Here is a 21544-nt window from a genome sequence, read left to right as displayed (position 1 = left end):
GATTTGTCAGCATTTTAGCAGTTGTTGAGAAAAGGCTCATCTGTGAAGCCTGTCTCTCCTGAGGTCTGCTCCACTGAAGACCTGCTTAGCAGGCAATAATTCAATAAAGAAAAAAATGAAGTACACAAGCAATAAAGAGGGATTGTACAAATGAAACATTTTCCTCTTATGAATGTTATGATTTTAATGACTTTCTAAGGCAGATTCAGTTTTCACTGTAAGTCTAGTATAATTCCCTAGGCAATGACTCCACTGAAGCATTTATCCAGAGAGTTTTCCCTAATAGCCTACTGAACACATGGTCACTATGGAGAAGATCAACACTTTCTAGTGAAAATAAACATCTGTGTGTGCCATGATTTCCTGTCAAATAGGTGACAGATACAACAGAGAAAATGCAGACATTCTAATTATACCTCTGCATAAAGATTTGACATTGATAAAATGAAACCAATTTCCCCATATTATTGACTACTTCATACTGCAGAATAAAATGTTTTAACCCACGATTCAAGACAACTAGTATTTTCAAGCAGTACTCACATGGAGCAGCTCAGCATAGGTGTACTTTCTATGACCCTGGTATTTTGAGTCTTTGGTCCCATCCAGAGCTAAGCTATGAATCATGTCTGTGCCCACTGATGTTGGCCTGGATCACAAACAAAAAAATTTTAATACATATTTAAGAAAAATCTAGGGCTGCTTATAGAATGAAAAAATAAGAAGGGGCAGAAAAGTGGTGTAATGACATAGTGAATAGTAGAGGAAAAAGTACATGGAGCTCAAACTTATAATGAAAAAAAAATGTAGAGGAATACCTTTTACATACAGCCCTGTGGAAATCACTGGCATAGCAAGACTTTGAGGGTTAGCATTTCAGACAGGTTTAAAGAATATGAATGTATAGAATATCGACTATTATGTAAGACAAAACACTTGTATTTGGGGAAATAAACCCCTTTGTGTTGTGGCATAAACAAGGGAGAAACGAATCAGCTAGGAAGGAATTCTCCATGCAAACAATCTGTACCATAACTGTGCTTCACTAAGCAGATAATTGTATTAAAGAAAAGTATTCATGAAAACAGTAGAATCAAAAATACTTTCATAAATATTTGAGGTATATTGGTGTGCAGAAAGATACACAAGGGACTTTAGTACTTACCACATTCTATTGCTAGAAATATCATCCCTTTGGAGAATCTGAGTTCCTGTGAGAGTAGGTGGTAATCTTGATGAACTCTTCAAAGAGAAATTTGGTTTAGCTAGTTTTAATAGTTGTTGGTGAGTTAGTTCTACTTTTCTAAAAGACATTACAGAAAAATAAGGCAATTCTGATTATTTTTCCACCTTTTTGTTTTCTTAATGTGCTCTCATTAACTGCTCAAAAACAGTCAAGGGTTTTCAGGACTATTCTTCCTTGTCAATCACAATATGTAAAATGGCAAGCTGCAAAAATCTCTGAATATTTTTCAAGATTTTTCAGCATATCTTAATAACCACTACATCTTAAGAAATACATTTTTAACAGGTGGAAATATGTTACAAGTACATTGTACAGAACTACAGAGGATGTCAGGTGAAGAGGATGTGAATGTTTTGTGAAACTTTAGGAAGATTATTTTACATCAGCTCACTGTAAGATAGATACAATCACTCAGACTGGGAGAGAAAGGGGTCATTCTGCCACACCATCACTGACTATTTTGACAAAATCATGCTATGACTTTTTGGAGATGCCAATTGCATTAAGAGTGCCCTCAGAAATTCACCCAGAGCTGCTGCCCTTTCTAAGCTCTTGCAAGCACAGTGTAGCTGGAAGATTCAAAAGTGCAAATTTCTTCTGGGGAAAAAAAATAAGAGCAAGAAATGGGCCATCAGCTGACTCTGTGATGTTCATGGTACCAGGTCATAATTTTTGTCAAATTCAACAGGGGCTGGAAAACCTGCATGTTTCTGTCTGCCTGATTTACAGCTAGTCCTGGGTCATTAGCACACCTTGTGAACTGGTCACTGTAAGACACAGGCGCTTCTTGCTCCCATTCCTGCCATGATCAACAGGAACCTGGCTTCTGAACCCAGCTTCTTCTAAACAGGAAATCTCTCCCACTGTTTTCTTCCATTGCCTCCATGAATTAGATTTCAAAGGAAGTAACTGTAGCCCCAAACTATCCAACTTAAAGTAACAGAAGTGTGTGCTGACAAATCTGTGGCATAGCCTATACAGTTCTTGATAAGGGAACCACAGTTTTAATCCACATTCTCCAAGTACCAGGTTTCCTGAGGCTGAACACTATATTGCTGAAAACCTATAGCTTTTATTGCAGTTACCGCTCACATTCAGGCTTTCAAGAAGGAAAAGAGCCAAAACTGAACTGGCCACCTGCAACCTACAAACTGTGAAAAGGTCTGTTGAGTGTCTCATGGTCCTCTGCAGAAAGCAAACACCATGGGTAGCTGATTGAAGGGCTGTAGTGATAGAAAATGAGCAGAATTCTGCTTTTTTTACAGACATGAAGAATAGATCTAGGTTAACTGCAGTGAAGTTGTAAGAATTACTCTGGATTAAAACAAGGCTGAGTGGCAGAAGCCGCATTGCTAGAGACTTAATTTTGCAGTTCTGAGAACTTCCAGCTAAAATATCTATCCAAAGGACTTAGCTAATAGCCAGGGTGTAACTAAGATAATTTGACTCAATTTATAGCAACTTGTTGCATGAAGTAGAATGAAATTTTATTGCATTTTTATACATAACCATCTTCAATATACCAGCTGGCTAAATCTTGATTTCCTAAAAAACCAAGTACCTTATTCTTGTTCCATTGAATTCAAGGAGTTTTGTCATTATTTTTGATGGGACAAAGCTTTGTTTTCAATGTTGTGATACTACTTACCTGAAGAAGGGAAGGTGGTGTGCCAGACTTTTGGGTCAGTGGTAGCAATGATACTATTTGTGGGAAAGGATCAATGTCCACTCTTGGTCTCTCTTGACATGTGTGCCAGAACTTCAGTTTTGCACTGGCAGCATCTACTGCTGTTGAATGAGTGACACAAAATCTGGGACCCCTAGGGAGAAAAACCTAGTAAGTAGAACTTTCCAAAATAATGAAACACTGGGCTATTTGGCTTCTTTTTTTTTTTTTTCCCAGCAATGTTGTTTACTGTACCAAGATATGGTGCTATATGCACCTAGAATTAAAAATCAGTTCACATCAAAGATATGTTTAGATATTGTGTGCTTCCAAATCTAAAACTAAACTACATGTTAAGCAAACTTAGGTTGCAAATTCTGCACCATTACACAGTTGCCTTTCTATCAGTCTGCAGGAAGGTATGCCACATCCATCCTGCAGCAAAGCATAGGAAAGGATTGCAGGCCACAGGCCAGAGACCCCAAGTCATGTGAGAATCCACAGCAAAGTTCACAACTGCCGGTATTTGTTTATGCCTGCAATTTGTTGAACCTCCTTGAGGAGGAGAGGACACCTTCAAAATTTAACCCATATTTTGGAAATAGGTTAGATTTTATATCCTCACTTAAGCTGTTAATACATAAAAGTCATTTTATATGACAGGCATTGAACAGTACAGTCTCAGGGTCAAATCCCACAAAGACATACACACAGAGCATCCTCAGAACTTGGGAAGAGCAGTATGGGAAACAGGTTAGGACAGAATTAATCTCCTGTGCCTGGAGGGGTTTTCCTATCCTGAAGACTAAAGTTTAGTTAAATACTATCCAAGGCAGAGAATCACAAAGCAGCTCAGGTGCTCTGGTAGAAAAACAACAAGGGCTCATTAAGGCAGATCTATCCGGCTTCTCAGCAGATTGCAGTGTAGTTTAGGCTCAACTAAAAATTCATGTACCAGTACTTAAAATGACATTGCTTTTAATAATTGAAATGGGATAAGTGACATGAAATAATAGGCTTATCAAAGAAAATGGGGATTTATTAAACAATAGAATTTTATTTTACATCCATTTTTTCATACCAGTAAAGAAGTAGCGGTTTCACTACTTCAGGCTGAATCCGTCTTAAATGCATTATATTCCACTGATCTCCATGCAGTAGTTCAAGTCTGAGTAACACTTCTGAACTGAGGAAATAGTCTCCACTGCTCAGCAGGTACAGTTTTTTCATCTTACTGAGTTGCCTGCAGTCAACAAAAATTGTCACATAAGCATGCATCAAATGCTGTACAGAACCAACTACAGTTCATCCTACTGCTTAAACTGTTGCCATGCAACATGTTTTTAGTTGCAAGTGGCAGAAACCAAAATAACTTTTCCACAAACTAGAGACAGGTTGTGTATAAGACAAAATGTACAGTGCTGTAGAACAGACTGTCTGAATCCAGCAGGATCTTTCATTAAAGCAGTTTGCCATACTGATGTCCTACTTGTGAATTTAATTTTTTTTATTCTTTATTTTCTTTCTGTTGCCATCTGTTTTCCAAATCTCTTTCTAACACAGCCTTAATAATATGATGACACTGATTTCATGTAAGCTTTGCAAACATGACTCTGCAAAAAGAGTTTTATCAGCTTCAGCAGAGTCATCCCAAACCTTGTCAGGACACACATTTAATTGTGTCTGTTTATTCAGACATTACAATTTATTCTGAAATCTCAAAACCTACATTGATCTATCCAGGTTACAAGTATTAAAGCAATGGGAGTAACTGTTAAATAACGGGAAGTACCTTTGTTGCCTTGTAGCAGTCTTAAGAGCCTTTAGTCTTTCAATATCCATCCAGAGCCACCAGTATCTCTCCCCAAGTGTTCCTTTAATGAACTTCTTGAATCTTTCAAACTCATGTCTGTTGCCAGTGTCATAAGTCCTGTGACTAATACACCAGGCAGCCCTGCTGTCTGGCCCACCACTTTCAGAACTTGAACTTAAGCTTACTTGTTCAGGATCTTGTTTTCTTACGTCTTCCTTGGAGTCCAAAGCTGTAAGTGGAGAAGAACTCTGGTTAAAGAATGACTCTGCAGTACCATGAGAAAATTCATTATTTGCTAACTTGTGTGTAAACACTTCAGGCTGTTCTGTGGAACTTTACGTTACTTTCAATGTCAGCAGCTGGCTGGTGGGTCAGTTCTGAAATGGGTTCCTTCATGGCAATTTGAGCAGATGCTGGTATGAATTTTTCTGGTGCCTGAAAAGTTGTGCTTCCCTGTTCATTTTCTTCTTTTGCTGCACTGTCCCACTTCGGGTTTAGATAAACTCTTAACTGTGTGTGGGAAGCAGGTTCAGCAATGGCCACAGAATAGCCCTCCTCAGCCTCTCTGGATCTCTCACAGGTAACATCGGCTTTTGCAGATGCTGTCCCTGAAGGGGAAAGGAAACTCTTGTTTGTGGCATTTCTTAGACAGGTAACCTGCTTCTTTGTCTAACTACTTAGACATTCATTTCAACTTCCTCTGAAAATAAGACATGTCTAACTAGTGCTGGCCACTGTCACAGACACTCAGATTAGGAACATGGCATAGAGATCCCCTGCTCTGCACTTACATAATTTCCTAATTACATATGGCAAAATGTGTTGATATTAACATAAAAATCAGTGTGATTTAAAATATCTTTTATTAATTCTAACCTACTTCAAATGTTTTCACTTGACAAAGAAAAATTATAGCTTCTCAACACAGGTCTGTGAAATGGAAACATGGAGAATCATTTCACAAAACCTGAGACAATTAGGGAGGGAGATACATCTCTGAGAAGGGAGAGAGAGAAAGCTACTAACATATGAGCTGAGGGTTGTCTTCACCTTGCTACTGTGTAAAAAGCAGAAGCAAGGCTGTGCAATCAGGTATATGTCCATATGTGCATCTGTATTTTCTCTCCCAGACCTTTGAAACCTGATGAACAATTTCAAATAAATTTGAAGATAGATAGGATTCCAAATGATTACATTTTACAAGACTCATACAAATTGGCAGGCAAAAGACCTTTAAGTGCCCAACACAAATATCCTAAGAAGATGGCTGAAACACGTCATACACTATCAAATACCCAAAGAATCCAGACAAGAAAGTCTTTCAAAACATATGAATGCCTCTCCTCCCAAAAAACCCAAACATCTCAACTGAAACTTACCGATTTCTATGAGACAGAAACGTGTAAGAGAAGAAGCTACTACTATCATGAAATTACTTGGCTACTAGCTCAAACTTTCACTTAATGTTGTAGCTATGGCCTGTTTGAAGCCTCAGATACCATGTGATACTCAGAAGGTAACAAGTGGAGTTAGCAATAATTCCTTAGAAAGCCGTTTCTTTCCACCTAGTCTGAGCTGTGTCATAAACCACAGGGTTGAACCCTTGTTACTTACCCAGATGGGTACCTTTTTCAGGTAATGATTCGTCTCTTTTATGCTGCCCAGGCAAATGCTGAGTATCTTGAATTGTACTGGAAGCTACAGGATGCATAGATGAATCTGTAGTTTTCATAGAATCATCTTGTTTTGCTAATGTAAACCAATCCTTTACCTGAGAAACTGTAGCCTATGAAAAGAAGTTTCATAGAACAACTAAAATTTTTCTGTTTATTGCAGTATTTCTGAGAGCTACAGCTTACTGTCCATAGGAATTTTGTGCAGTCTGTTTGTGTAGATTTCTGTAAGGATTGTTCCCAGTGCAGAGAGCTGTATGACAGTAGCTGAGCATGCTTGTATCAGCTGAGCTTCTGTTTAGGTTACATACAACTCATCGACCTTCTTCTATAGCACAAAAAACTTTGAATATAAAAGCTATTTAGAGAATCAGAAAATGGTTTCGGTTGAATGGGACCTTGAAGATCATCTATTTCCAACCCCCCTGCACTAGACTAGGTTATTCAAGAGTCAGTTGTCCCATTAGGTTGTGACCTCAGTTACAAAAATTCTACACAATTCATTCAATCTATCTTGATGTTACACCCGCTAAACATGTTTATTTTACCTCGCCAAGTGATACATAGAACTTCTTCATAGTCAATGAAGAGTCATCCTCCTCAGGAGGGGGAGAAATTGGGCGTTGCTTCCATATCCAGGGAGAGTAGTCACTATCTATAACGAAATTAATGCCACTCTTGCTCCATTCTACCTGTGATATCAATTTAGCTAGTCTAAAAATAAATGTTGAGACAAGAAAATAATTAATTTTAGCTTTTAATCAGAGAAAACAGTTGATTTGTCCACAGAATTGGCAATTTAAAAAAATTGTCTATCTAAAAAAAATTGCTACAGAGAACTTCATAATCTGCTTTTTTCATAGAATAATGGAATTATAGAATATCCTGATTTGGAAGGGACCCACAAGGTTCACTGAGTCCAGCTATGTATTATTTCAGCCTTCACCTGCTGTCACATATGTAAATGCCAGTACTGCCACTGCACAGCTCATCAGCTTTACAGATAGTGCCCTACTTTGCATTACCAAGCTTTACCAGTAAAAATTACTTCTTTCAGGATGATTTTGCATATATCTCTGCAGTCCCAAGCCCTGCCAAGAATCCCTTGAACATTTTGTTCACTAAAATTGAACTATTCTCCCAGACTGCAGAAACCCTGTATCACTACCAGATACTACAGCTCTGGTACCCGACATAAGCAATCTTCAGCAGTAATGCCACAGCACTGATCACACTGATCGAACTTGCAGATGGTAACAAGACAGCTGGCACTCTCATGTCCAGCAGGCTGCTCTGTGAGGATTTCATAGTACTGAACAGTTCTCCAATGCTACTTTGTGTTAGCGTGAACCTCACAAAGTTCAGGAAAGGAAATCTTAGAACCACATGATGACAGTGAGGATGTTCTGGCCTCAAGAACTGGTCAGAACTTAGTTAAGTTAGAAAGAAGTACAAGCCAACCAAGTCACATGTGAAGGGAAGATGAAGCCTACACTTGAGCCTACAACCAAGCGAGTGCTCGGTTTTATTTGTGCCCACTATTGGACATAAATAGGATTTAATTCTAGAGCTAGGGTGTCTTGGTCTTGAAACACAAGTTTCCCTTTTAGCATCTGAACTTATCTTGATTCTGATTCAGGAAAGCATCTTGAACTCCTGAAGTCAACTGAAATTAGGTACATGCTTGAAGTTGGTTTTATGCAATTGTCTTGGTAACTCTGCTTGATCAAATCGTTTGTTACAGCAGACAATCAAACTTATTGTTTCATGAGGCCCAGATATGTTAAAGCAGGCTGTTAATAAAGGTATAATTCAGCACTCTCACAGTTTGCACACTTTTCCCCCTTGAACTTAAGTGCAGTCTCCAGGTTATTGAAAATAAAAAAACATTTTTAATTTTTTAACTGTAGAAGTCTATATGCCAGTAACCACTCTGCCATTACAATCAGTAAACATGAGTTTTGTGAACCGTACTGCCAGGCTGCCTCTCTTTTTGGGCCCCTAAAACATGCTACAATCATCTGCATCTAGACACAGCCTTTAGGGATGGAGAGGTAGGTCCTTCCAACAAAGCACACTAGATCTCCTGAACATCTGCTGAAAGGACATCTGGAAAAACACTGCAAGTTTGTAACAGTAAATCATCCAGCTATGCCATGGCATCCCACAGGGAACTTTGCTAAAGGAACTCTGACAGTGGGCCCAATGACACAAAATTAATAATTGAAATAAAAAAGACTTGCTGGTTTTTTCCAAATTCATTTCATGGATTTGGAAAACTTCTACTTATATGGCTTACATACTGATTAGCAAAAGATGCATTGCTACCATGATATCTCTGAGGAACAGAGATTTAGAAAACAGTAAATCCCATTCTTGCTCTCTGTAATGGTGTAGTATAGGATGTTATTCATGGTCAAGGAATGATGAGTGAAAAAAGTCACTGGCTTTATTCAGGTCACTAAAATTTTACAATAAAGAAAACAGAACAAAAGATGGTCAAAACCACTTTAAGAATACTACCAAGGTGAATTAAACAAAAGACGAAAACATACACATTTAAAACTGAAAGAAAACATAAAAGATGGCAATACCTGTATTCAAAGTAACAGTCACTTTCTAGAAATGCTGGAAGCCTTTCTTTCTTAATCCACTGAATTGCTTGCTCTTGATTGAGTTGCTATTAAAAAAGAAATGCCAAAGATTTGCAGTATTCTTGAGTTTCTTGGCTTATTTGCCACGTAACAGATTCTCTACATCCCCCTTCTACAGAAACATTGTCTCAGGAAAACAAATGTAGAGTGAACATCACCTTTGTGCTGGAACAATTACTTTCCTATTAAAAGCTAAAAAGGTATAAATCTGATTTCACCTATTAGAGTACAACTTTTGTAACAAATCATGAGTGTTTTTTCTTCAGAAATAATGTGTGTAAGAATCATTCTTTTACTGTACAATTTCAAATGCACATTAGATGCACAAAAATTTTCTGCAATAGAAAACTGCTAGTTTTTCTGACTTTTAACACATTTTATAAATATCAGCTACTGTATTTTTCCTCAAGAATTTAAAGATTAAGGAACCCTTAAATTAAGTTATTCTTTCAGAATGAAGAAGCTGTGGATATTAAAACCAAAATCAAACAAATAGAAATCCAATTAGTTATCACCTCTCATGCTTTTATGTTGGATCATTGCATAACTGCATCACACACAGTCATTTTCATAGTGGAAACCTACGTGTATTGTGACCTGGAGCCACAATAAATTTCTGCTCAGGCAGTCAAAGCCTCCATGCCTCGTTGAAGCAGAAAGAGACGTGTCTCCAAAGAGTGTTTTGGGGATGAAATGGAAATGTTGAGCAGCAAACTACACAGAGACAGCTAACAAAGAAGCTACACTTAGATTCTTACACAGGGAGTGAGATCTCTGACTATGGGCCATAACAACCCATAGTTGTTTCCCTTAGAAATTACATACAGCACTTTCTAGGGGTTTTTTTAATAGTGTGCTTTTCCCACTCTTAGGGGATGATCTATTTTATTCATCTGAGGTGCATTTTTCCTTTTAGTGAAGGTGAGACTAATTATTTTGAAGAATGCAGTAACTACCCTTGTCCATAAAAACAGGTGAAGTTTGGGCAAGGACGGATACTACTTGTTATATCAAGTAATTAATTTATGTAGATCACAGCTTGAATTTTCTTTCCATGAGCTAATATTCCATTTGGGGCAAGGGTTATTTCTGCCTCATATGTATCTGTAGGGGATTAAAAAAATCTGAATTACTCAGAAAGTGGGTGGTTTCATTTAGAGAGAAGAAAATATTTCAAAATATGGAAAGCTTATGTTGGCAGTGGCTCATACAATGTAATTTGTGGAGATGGAGACTAATTACTCCCAACCACACAGTGTATGCTTCTTTTTGGCAATTGACAAGTTTTTTTGAAATACAGAAGATAGTCTCTTTATTTTGGCATTTAATATTTATGCATTTACTGACTTACAGCCCAGTTTTTTATCTGAATGATTCATAACATGCTCACGTCTGTATATGGCTGGTACACAAAACTATATGTCATATCAGAAGGAAAGAATCTCTATTCTTTCCCCATCCCCAGAGAAAGATGCTACATTTAATCTGATGGGGTTTGTTACCTTGGTTAGCTTCCTGACCCAACCAGCCTTAGGCCTTGCTAGGACCTGATCCAGCAAAGCTTTTAGCACATGTTTAAGTTTAAGCATGTGTTTAACTTCCTTTGATTAAAGTGAAAAACATACTTAAGTGCTTTGCTGAACTGGGGTTTCTCTGAAGTAAGGTATGTGGGATGCCAGCCAGTTTCTTTCCATAGTTGTGATCAATTCTACACAAGTCCACAGATTTCTTTTCTCAACATATTTTACACCATTGATATTGACTATCAATGAGAAGACACCTATTTCCATATCAATGATTTGCAAATCTGCAAACACGCATGCAGAGAACTTTTGCTTATCTGTAAATCTGTAACAATCTGAGAAGGAAGTAAAATACAGAGAAAAATACCACTCCGTGTATTTCTTAGTCAAGATGTGTTTAAATTCAGGCCGTAGCCTGAAAGGCCTACTAGGATTTTCCAGTCATAACTCCTTTCCATAAGTAACCTGCCAGTGATGACCACTCAAGGTGACTTTTTGTAAGCAATGTAACATTCAAAACAACTGTCAATTTCTTCAGTCGGTGTGAAGGCAGCCAAAGCAAAGCAAACAGCATCACCTGATGACTGAAAGATCAAATCCTATTTGATTTGAACAGAACTACTTGATAAGAGTTGATCTGGGGTGGCTTCTCTTGGTTAGGTCATTGTAGTACAATGAATGGAGCTGACTTCTTTCACCTTGTGTAGTTTCAGTAACCACTGGGGGCAAGCTGTTTCACAGGCCATTTTGTTCCTGCTCAGACTTGAGATGCCAAGCTGAACTGGATGAGGTATCTGTGTTGCCCATCCAGTAAAGGAGGAATCAAAAATAAGAAGAAATACCACCCTTTCCACCCAAAAGGAGAAGAAAGGGTACTGAGGCATATTGCTCCTCAAAAGGCTATAATGCTTCCCATTTATGGAAAATATCCCAGGGAAAGAAATGGAATCTTAAATAATGCAGAAGCCCTGTTTCTCCAGACCACATGAAAGAAGAAAGTAATAGTGAAATGGCTTTGAATTTCTCAAGAAAGGCCATCCACTGTGGTAAGGATGGGAGGTTAGCCCAGAGAGCCACACTTGCACAAACACACAGCATTTCCTCAGTTTAATACTGAGAGGAAATAAGAAATCAAGAGTAGCCTCTTCTGCTTTTGTGCTCTCAAGCAAAGTATTTGTGAAAATCATTAATTAACTTGGTAGGCATGTCTGTGGGCCTTGTCCTTTTGTATCATTTGTCCAGTTTAAATGCAGATAAGTGCAATATCACATTCGTATGATTTTGTTAAACATCATTGCCTTTTGACCTCTCTCAACACTGTTTTCTTTTCTGAAAATCATTAATCTTATATGGAGAAAAGCAGCAGTCTGTTATAACTCCCTGCTTTTCTCTCAGCTTTCCAGATATGACATAATTTTGAGCAGCCACTGCAAAAAATGTAGCAAGAGCTTAGACTGGCCTTGAATAAAATGAAGTCATGTCAGTCACATCCATGCAAAATAAGCAAGAAAGGAACAAACCAAGCAACCCAGTGAAATACTTTTTGTCCTCAAAACATTTTCTTTAAAGTCCCACATCCAATTATACCAACTTGTATTCTCTCAGGTGCATAAGATGCTTCAACTCCTGATTTTAACCTTCCTAGTTTGTGATGAAGATGGCCCTGGAAGTAGGCAGGTAAGAATACCAAAACTGATACTGTCTAAGCAAGCCTGAAACCGGATTTTTTTTTTCTGAATTCCAACCCATTTTTCCATTAATTTAGCTCTCTTCTTGCCAAAGATTATTTTTTCTGGCCATTTCAATTGATGCTAACCATGTAAATCCTTTAGGAATTAATGGAAGAGAGACTTATGTGTTGCCAGACCACAGATGAGCTCATAGCCACACAAGGAAATTAATTAATAAGGAAAGACTGAGCTGCATTAGTTTCAGTCAATTTGCACATTCCAGGGATCACTAGTAAAGTAACTGTTGTCATAATATTTTTTCTTTTAATATTAAAAAGTATTCAGACCACACAGTTGAACCCTGCCCTACAGAATCTTCAAAATTCTGTGCTACAGGATGTGCATCTGTAATTCCATTCACTTGTCTGCTAGACACATGTGCATTACAGGGCATAATTTGGCCCATCATTATGTTTTCCTAACATAAATTAACATTTTTCCCAAGCTACCAAGCCAAACACAACAATAAGTATTGCCAGTATTTCTACAGTAAGATCTAAATATAAACTCAGGGGCTATAAGATGCTTACCATAGTGTTGTAATTTGGATCAATACCGAAGGTTGGAGAAGCACTGTGCATTTTGGAGAGCTGCCCATCATTCTCTGCTTTCCTTAGAACATCATAAATGGGGCTTGGAGGTTTCTGATCATGTAGAATCTTTTTCGGCTGGCGTTCCAGGCATCGTGGGGGATAATTAACTACTTCAAAAGCCCCAACGTCAGAGTTAAACTTCACTGGCTGGGCAAAAGTCTGCAAAAGAAGTTTGGAAAGCTTATGGTACTGTAATAAGGCAACTGTCATTTAACAAATTACTTTTTATCATATAGAGGCATCCTACAGAATACAAAATTGTATTATGAGGTTTCTTTCTCTTGGGGCCTGAAATAGTAATTTTTCTGCATTCTGGTTTTTGCTGTATAGCTTTCCAAAGCATTCCTACTTTTTTATCTCAGCAATGCTTAATTGTCAAGAATTTAATTCATTCTAGATCACAGACCATTATTTTTCACATGTAAATAAGAGATCCAGTACATTGATATCTAGAATATATAATTAACTGTGATTTTAGTAACTGTCCCAAAGAGAAGTACTCACCTACAGTATCAGATCTCCAGTATTATTCTCCCATTCATTATTATCAACAATCAAGGCTTGAAAATATTAACAATGAAACTGACCTCTTAAATGTGAGATGCATTTGAGGAAGATGAATCTGAAGATTTTCATGTGTAGGAAAGGTTTGGCACCATATTGTTACTTGTAGGTTGAACAAGTACCAAAACCCATGCCCTGTAGTAAATTTTATTATACATCACTAGTTCAGGCAGATACTGTATAATAGATGAGGTAGACTAAAATTCAATTTTGGCCATGCAATTGTGACTTTTGTCAAGGCACAAAACTCCACTGCATGTGTACACACTAAAACAGAGACATCTTTCATCTTTTAAGCTCTAATATTAGGTATTTCCCTAAAAGACTTTTGAATTATCTTACTTGAAATGAAGAGGAAAAATATGGATGAATTTTACAGAAGTCATAGAGGATACCCATGACTGTTATGAATAGGAGATTATATAGAATTTATGTCCATTATGTACTCTATATTATATGGAGTATATAAGCATCTCTGCAGTCAGCTGGACAACAAGGCATGTTGTATTTAAGCACTCAGGAAACTATGGCCACACCTAGACCCAGTGCCAAAATTCATTTTGGCTTCATTCCAGACAGGATCCCACCTGGTGTTTGTACAGTTGTCATTCCCCTGCATGTAATAAGCATATTTTGTTCAAGTACTGTATTTTTAATTTCCTTGAACTTTTTCATATATCACATATATGCACACAGACATAATTAATATACATTCTAAATATGCTAAATACATGCTATATATAGCATAGAAATATATTACAGAACAATTTGATTCTTCTTCACACCTGTATAAGCCCAAAGTAATGATATTACTGTCACCTATTTTGTTGCTTCTGTTTGAAGCCCCCTTGTTGATCAATGTCTTGTAGAGCAATGACCATAACTGAACCATGTGGCTGCAACATGTGGTTTCAACATTCCCTACTTATCCCATAATGTCTCACTGTGGAGGCTCAGCCTGGCAAAGCACACAGCATGTGAGAGCTTTAAGTGTATGATTAGTGCCTATGACATCACACCACCACTGCTCAGGGCCATGCATTGAATTGCACGAGTCTGTTCAGTTACCAAACTTCAGCTGAAATCATGGATTGGTTTTTGTTCTCTGACACTTTGTGCCTCTTTTGGCATTCATTTTCTCCAGGGCACTCTGCAGGTTTTAGTGGTTTTTTTTCCAGATGTACTGAACAGCATCTAAAAAACCTTTTATGTGTAGTAGATTTCTCTACATTCAGACCTCCTCCCAGTTTGCTATGTGTACATTTCATTTACTTTCAAACCTAATTTGGGCTGCTACCAGCTTTTAAGTGACTAACTGTGCAACCTTAATAGCCTTTAAATGTACTCTTCCTTATATATTCCTTCATGTTTTAAAAAAGAAACAGAAGAAAGTACACCAAGAAACAAAGTACTTCTGTTTCTTATGATGTGAAATGCTCTCACAAGTGGAAAAAAAAGCAAGCAAAATACAAATTTTGTAATAAAGGGCTATGTGACTAGACATGATGAGATTATTTTGGTTCCATGTTTTTCAAATTGAAAACTAAGCAAATACAATATTAGTTTATCACATATATCTACTTCTATTGAATCATTTGTAACTTACTCTAGATCTAGGGTTTTTTCGATATATATATTCTGTTTAGCTGAACAGAAAACTATGGCAACTTTAATATAGTGAAACAGATGCTAGTGACAATTTTTAAAATGTAAAGTGTATTGCTGTTTTGGGAGTATGATTACCAATCATTTATAAGACAAATATATTAATGGAGCAAAAGAACATGCAGTGATGGGATAGGAAGATTTAGACTTTGTACACTACAAACTTTGCTGAAAAAGGGGGCTCTAGTATAGACTTTTGGGGTTTGGATGTAGTTACACATCCCCAGGGACATCAAAAGGCATGCATACTTCTATCAAGTCAGAGAGCAGCCAGTAGACTTGAGACTAGTAAGGATGCATCTGGAATACTGCATCCAGTTTTGGGTCCCCTGTACAAGAAGGATATTCACATATTTGATCAAGTCCATCAGACAACTACCAAGATGGTCAGAGGCTGGAGCACTCACTCTTAAGGAACAAGCTCTGGGAAGACTAGCAGCAGCCTTAGAGTATTTACAAGGAGATTGTTGAACAGATAAAGTCAGGCTTTTTAAGGCGGTGTACGGTGGGACCACTTAGCATACACTGAAACAACAGAAGTCTCAACTAGATTATAAGAAAAAACGTAATTGTGGGATGATTAGCATTGGGACAGGCTGTCCAGAGAGGAATCAGCTGTTGGAGGTTTTCAAGACCAATTGCAGAAAGTGCCAAGCAACCTGGTGTCAGTACTAAAGCACTGACCCTGTTTTGAGCAGGAAGCCACACTACAGACCTCCTCAAAGTCCCTTCCAGACAGTAATCTATGACTTTGTACAAGTCCCAGATTCCCAAGAGAGAATCTCTCTATCTCTCAAACTATCATATAAAAGCATTTTAGAATAGTTCAAGCTTTCTGGAGAAGCTTGCTTTAAAAAAACTAGAATGATAAATCAGAATGTTTTTATAAGCACAACAAAAGAAGAGATAATTCCTAATCTTCTTAACTCATCACCACCACAAAAATGATAATGTTATGAGAAAAATCAAGTGGAAACACACAAAAACACACCCCCAGAACCTGATTTCTTGCAGGAAACATTTTCGCAGTTACCATACAGGAGTGAGGATCAGTCAATCTGTTTTCTTTTCGGTATGTGAAGAACTTTGGGGCAAAACACACAATCTAACCATTCTCACACATTACAAGCCACAAAAAAAAATGCACCAAGAAACTGTTCAATACCCTGTAGCAAACTTAAAACCTTTGCAGTGGAAGTCAAGTACTGTAAAATGAGAGAGGTTTATGGCACCACCAATATTCCGGCATTGCAATAATGAGGAATCTCTTTGGTGAAGATGCCTATGTTAAAGAGTGGATGATAGTCTACACTATAAAGGAAAGGGAAGAAGTTATCCATGCCAATCTAATATACTAAGAAATTTCTTTCTTACCCCACATTTGGCAAGTGCTTTGGCTTTTAACAGACAAGTAAAATACACTAACCACAGACTAAGTGTATCATTCTCTTTAGTTTGAGCCAATTTTTGATGCTTTGAAGATAGAAAGGGAAATCTCTGGAGAAATGATACCTCAAGATGTTAAGAAAAAATAAATTGAGTTTGGCAGGAGCCTTGAAGCTTGGGATTCATACATTATCAATGTAGAACAATAAATAAGATCAAGGACTTGAGAATACCAACAAATAAGAAGTCTACAGACTTCGCAAACTTTCACTCACAGGGAAGTCTCCCCCCAAAGCCAGTATGATCAATGTCACTCAGTGTAGTAATCTCGGCTTCAGAAAAAAATCTCTGAGCAAATAACAAAAAGCTGTTTTCAGACCGTGGTACAGCAATACTATTAAATAAATAAACAATTGCATATACTTTTTTGACAGCAAAGAAATTTCTTAGCTGTGAAATGCACATTGAATACGGTTTTCAGCTGAAAAATAAACAGAATACATAATTCTGAAACCTGAAGTTATACACTTAACTGAAGGGAAGACAAATTTCTCTCAGTCCTCCCATAACAGAAACCAAAACAGCATCCATCACCATGTTGCCAGGATATCAGACATATAAATCTCACTGTTCTCTGTCTTAACAGTTTTCAGATACACTCAACTTCGGATACAATTAACAAATGTGTAAATATGCTCGCATCCCAGACCCAAATAACGTAGTTTGATCCCAAGAGAAACAGAATGACCACAGTTTGGCTGCTTCTTAGGTTAAGGGCGGGAGTGAATAGAGATCTCATCCAGGAGCATTGCCAAAACTTCCTTAAGAAGGGTATATGTATATCATAAATAAATGTCAGTGAGAGTCCACACCAGAGGAGAATTTGAGCAGCTCTATGAAGTGTCTGGAAAAATTCACACTACACATGGTCAACGCAAAATCTCCCATTGACTTTAGCGAGTCCAGGATTTCCCTTCTGTTGTTGAGTAAGACAAAAGTCGTAATCACGTATCACAATCTAATTAAGAGAGAAGAACATTTAGAGTAAGCACACTATCAATAAGGAATGTAGTCAGGAATGTTTTGTTTGCTTCCTTCAATGTCAAATACATGATGCCAATTTTAGTCCTGGGTAAGTCTCAACATAACATGCATGTAGGGCCTTCTGTCAAAGCCTTTTAAAGGGAGGTTATATTGGCAACTGCAGCCTCCGTCCTCACACCTGGAAAAGACAAGAGGAAACTAATGAGCATGCACTGATGCCTTGAATAGATTATTTGGTGTATGGAATTATTCAAAGTCATCTTCAAAGCCGTGAAGGGCCGGAACTGTGCAGCAGAGTGGATTGCTTTTTTGCTTTCTGCCCTTTCTGTAATCTGCTACTCAGATCAAGCAAGATTTTATTCTTGACAGCACTAGGTTTGCAGGACCATTCTGTCTTCAGAAAGACCAATTGGCCCAAGCTTTGCTACTTGGGCTTTAATTGTTTTCAGAATCATCACCTGCATCAAATGCTGGACCCCAGACTACTTGGAGGAGAGCTTTTACAGTGAAAACAATGTTCAAAAGAAATATTCTTCAAATCTAAAGTTGATAAAATTATGGTCACTTAGTAGATTTCTGCTGCAAGGGAAACCAACAACCAGGGACTTGCCACCAAAATGTCATCTCCTGAATGTGCTTCAATTGAGGCACTTTTGTCTCTAGTGCAACTCCTTGAGGCTGCAAAGAGGAGGAGTGTGCCTTCCTCAGGATCACTGGTAACTGGAAAATGACAGGTAAGACCCAGCACAGACTTGGGATGGAATGAGTAGCAAGCAGCTTGTAGAGTGCAGGAGAAACAAGCTGACATTACTGTGATCGCCTTCAACACTGAGCTGGATGGCAATTTCTGACTTCTGAATTTTCATTCCTGACTAAACATATCCTTGGATGTTTTTAATACATGAATCAGAGATTCAAATTCTAGCCTGAACTCCTAGAAATGGAAATATAGCCAGGCCAATGTTTCTCTTAAATCTTTCATTTTACATTAGTTACTAAGGAAGGTGTAACTCATTTGTGTGCCATGTAATTGGTTTCTGCTACTGTGAAAGCACTGTACTACTGGCAACAAGTACCCTCCTGAGGTTTTTTGTATTATGTATTTCAGAAATACTTTCTGTAAATTACACTTTATTACAGTATATAGCTCTTTGGAGTACCTAGATATTTATGTCAGATTACATTGAATGCCATTATAACAAGAGGATCACATAAGGGATACACTGTAAATCAAAGCAAAAAAAAAACCCACATGAAAAACCTGTTGCTCCTATAGCAAGTCCCCAGTGATACAATTTTCCATCTACTAATGGTGCATTATAAATCAATGCAGAGGCAGTCCCTTAAAATAAGCATATGCTCCCCCTGATTTCTTGTATCAAGTCTCACAATATTTTCAGTTTAACTTGTTGCCTAACTACTAGCACACCTGGGTAACACTGTTCCCAGGCAACAGTGTATAAGCACAACAAGAATAAAGCAATGGAAATTTCAATGCGCTGTTTTAGTAGAAGCCTTCTGAGAAGGAGAGGGAAATCAGGAATGCAAGGTATTCAAACCACAGAACTCAAGGCATTAACAGAACTTAATCCTGAAGAGGATAAATCCTTAGGAAAAGATCAAAGAGAAAATAAAACCAATTATGAGAACATTACAGTTAAAAATAGCTAATAGATCATCTGTTTTCATGAAGATATGTAAATATGTAGAAGAGAGACCATGCATCATCTTAGAAACCTATCAAGATTACCAGCATAAAACAGTGTTTACTAGGAGTGACTGTGAACTCTTTTCTGTGGACTTCCAGAGCTGTCAGGAGTGCCTGGACAATTGCTGCAGTTCAGAGGTGCTGAGCTGCACCAGGACTGTGGGCTGAGGAGACCTCTGAGCCCAAGGAGAATTTTGGCATCCAACAGATGTCCTGAAATTTGCGTATGTCCAAGGAGATCAAGAGACCAAAAAGGCTGAACTTCTTAACCACTCCATCCTCTGCAATTTGGGCAAAACTTGAAGCATAGTTTCCAAACAAGCAGCAAATGCATGGAAGATGGTACTCCTGTGCTAAGAACAATCTGGCACATGGAGGAAGGCCTGGGTTTAAAACCTGAGTAGTCAGGCTTGGATTTAGGCAGACATCCTAAGGCGGCTGCGGGGGGAGGGGGGTGGCGGGGGCCTGAGGGAGTGGAGATGTTGGAGGAACAAAAAATCCAGCCCTCTCACCACACATTTTGTTCCATCTGTGTCTCTCTAGCTTTGCATACTCTTCGGAATCTTGCAGTGTGGTGAAAGCATATAAAGACCGAGCTCCTGAAAGAAGTCAGTATCAACACTGTGCACAAAACTCACACTCTGACATAGAGTTAATACCTCCAGATTCTATTTTAGGATTAAATTTGGCAGGAGGAGCCCATTCTACCATCCTTAGTAGTGCAATTTCCATGCTGTGTACATTTACACAAATCTGTGATGTGGCTTAGAGAGACAGCTATGTCTGGTTCAATCTAGTAAGCCAAATCAGTCAGTTATGAATCACAACTGAACTTATTTCATTAGTGGCTTCACCAAAGTCTGAGGTCCAAGGAGCATCAAGAAATATTCTACCCTCTCCTAATGCTGGCAGTGGTTCCTACCAAGCAAGCTGTAGAATGGATATATGTTCTTGTAATGTAGCCTGTTGGACTGCAGTGCCCTAGGAAGGGAATGGACTGCGGGGCAGCTCTGTGGCACATCAGGTGGGAGCCACAAGTGACACTGTGGAAAGGCCTGTGCCACCTGGCAAGGGACTTTGTAAGGTGTCAGGGCCAAGACTTCTAAGATGAAGCTGGATGAGGTTGCCACATTGAGGGAGCAGGATTGTACATGTGACTCTCAATTGAGTATGGGGAGGCAGGCTAGTTGATAGGGAAAAGGAGCAAAATATAGGAGAACTGGTTAAATACAGGGTACTGGGTGTGATGGTTTAACCGTAACTGGATCAGCACACAGAATACAGGATAAGGCTGCATCCTTCTAGCTGCAAATGGGAGAGAAACAGGAGGGAAGTGCCAACTTTGAAACCTTCTGAGCCATGAAGAGAAAGAGTTTGTTCTTTGTTGGAGTGAGAGCTCCTCTGAACCCAGGCCCAGAGGGAAGCCAAAGCAAAGGGGTTGAATAAAACCTTTGGATAAGCTGAGATACATGAAGTCACACCAAAGTGAAATAGAAATATAGATTTTTAACTTTTAGTAGAAATATATGCTAAGTGCTTTAAACATTGAAAAGCTGCAGCAAAGACCTTAAACACAGTTCCTACTGCAGCAGTGTAACCTTCACAGAATTTCTTTACTTTATACAAACATAGATGGAACTATACTGTTCACATTTTTTAGACAGAGTGTTCACATAAACAATAAGAGCTGATAGAAACTATATATGCAAATCTGTGTAATACCTATGTAACATTTGTGTAAGACTTACAACTACTAGAATTAGACCAGGATAGGTTAAGAAAAGAAAAACTAGAATCGTGTGTTAATTTTATTGGTCAATTAACAAATATAATCCACATTTCTGTAAGTTTAGAGAAGAAGAAGAAGCTGTTTTCTACTTGCTGTTTGCCTGCTGGTGCTGCTGTTGCTGCTTGGCCTTATCATGTAACCCCTTCGAACTCTACCTTCAGAAAACTATGAGACTATGAAATAAAGAACTTTAGCAGGACAGCAGCCTCCTCTGCTCTTTCACCCTCATCCAAAAAGGGAGGATATCCCATCAAAAGCTCAACCATTCTTGAGCTCAAATGTTAATTAATCACTGAATGCATTGCCAGAAAACTGTAAAAGGACAAACATTCATTATGCCGTCATGCTGTGACACTGTAATAGAGGCAGACACCTTTTAAATAAGTACTTATGTGTTTTTCTCATTTCCTATTCATTTTATTTTAGTGCACTGTGATTTAAATACATAAATTATTAATTACATATGTTTAAATATATAAACCAAGAAGGT

At 38.1% G+C, this 21544-nt stretch overlaps 1 protein-coding gene across 1 annotated transcript in view; it reads right to left on the bottom strand.

Moving 5' to 3' along the window:
• Window positions 1-21544, bottom strand: part of RGS22 (regulator of G-protein signaling 22) — a 60392-nt gene that overhangs the window by 35233 nt on the left and 3615 nt on the right. Inside the window, exons 3-12 of the mRNA XM_017730351.1 lie at window positions 12836-13057; window positions 8993-9078; window positions 6947-7112; window positions 6340-6511; window positions 5070-5333; window positions 4705-4954; window positions 3994-4155; window positions 2895-3066; window positions 1166-1242; window positions 544-649 (exon numbers count right to left, since the gene is read on the bottom strand). Of these exons, the coding sequence (XP_017585840.1) occupies window positions 544-649; window positions 1166-1242; window positions 2895-3066; window positions 3994-4155; window positions 4705-4954; window positions 5070-5333; window positions 6340-6511; window positions 6947-7112; window positions 8993-9078; window positions 12836-13057 (1677 nt within the window). The remainder of the gene's footprint in view (window positions 1-543; window positions 650-1165; window positions 1243-2894; window positions 3067-3993; window positions 4156-4704; window positions 4955-5069; window positions 5334-6339; window positions 6512-6946; window positions 7113-8992; window positions 9079-12835; window positions 13058-21544) is intronic.

This window comes from Corvus brachyrhynchos, unplaced genomic scaffold (genome assembly GCF_000691975.1).
Source record: "Corvus brachyrhynchos isolate BGI_N302 unplaced genomic scaffold, ASM69197v1 scaffold302, whole genome shotgun sequence".
Classification (NCBI taxonomy): Eukaryota; Metazoa; Chordata; class Aves; order Passeriformes; family Corvidae; genus Corvus; species Corvus brachyrhynchos.
The sequence above is the reverse complement of the archived record's forward strand: the minus strand, read 5'-3'. Positions and strand labels throughout refer to the sequence as shown.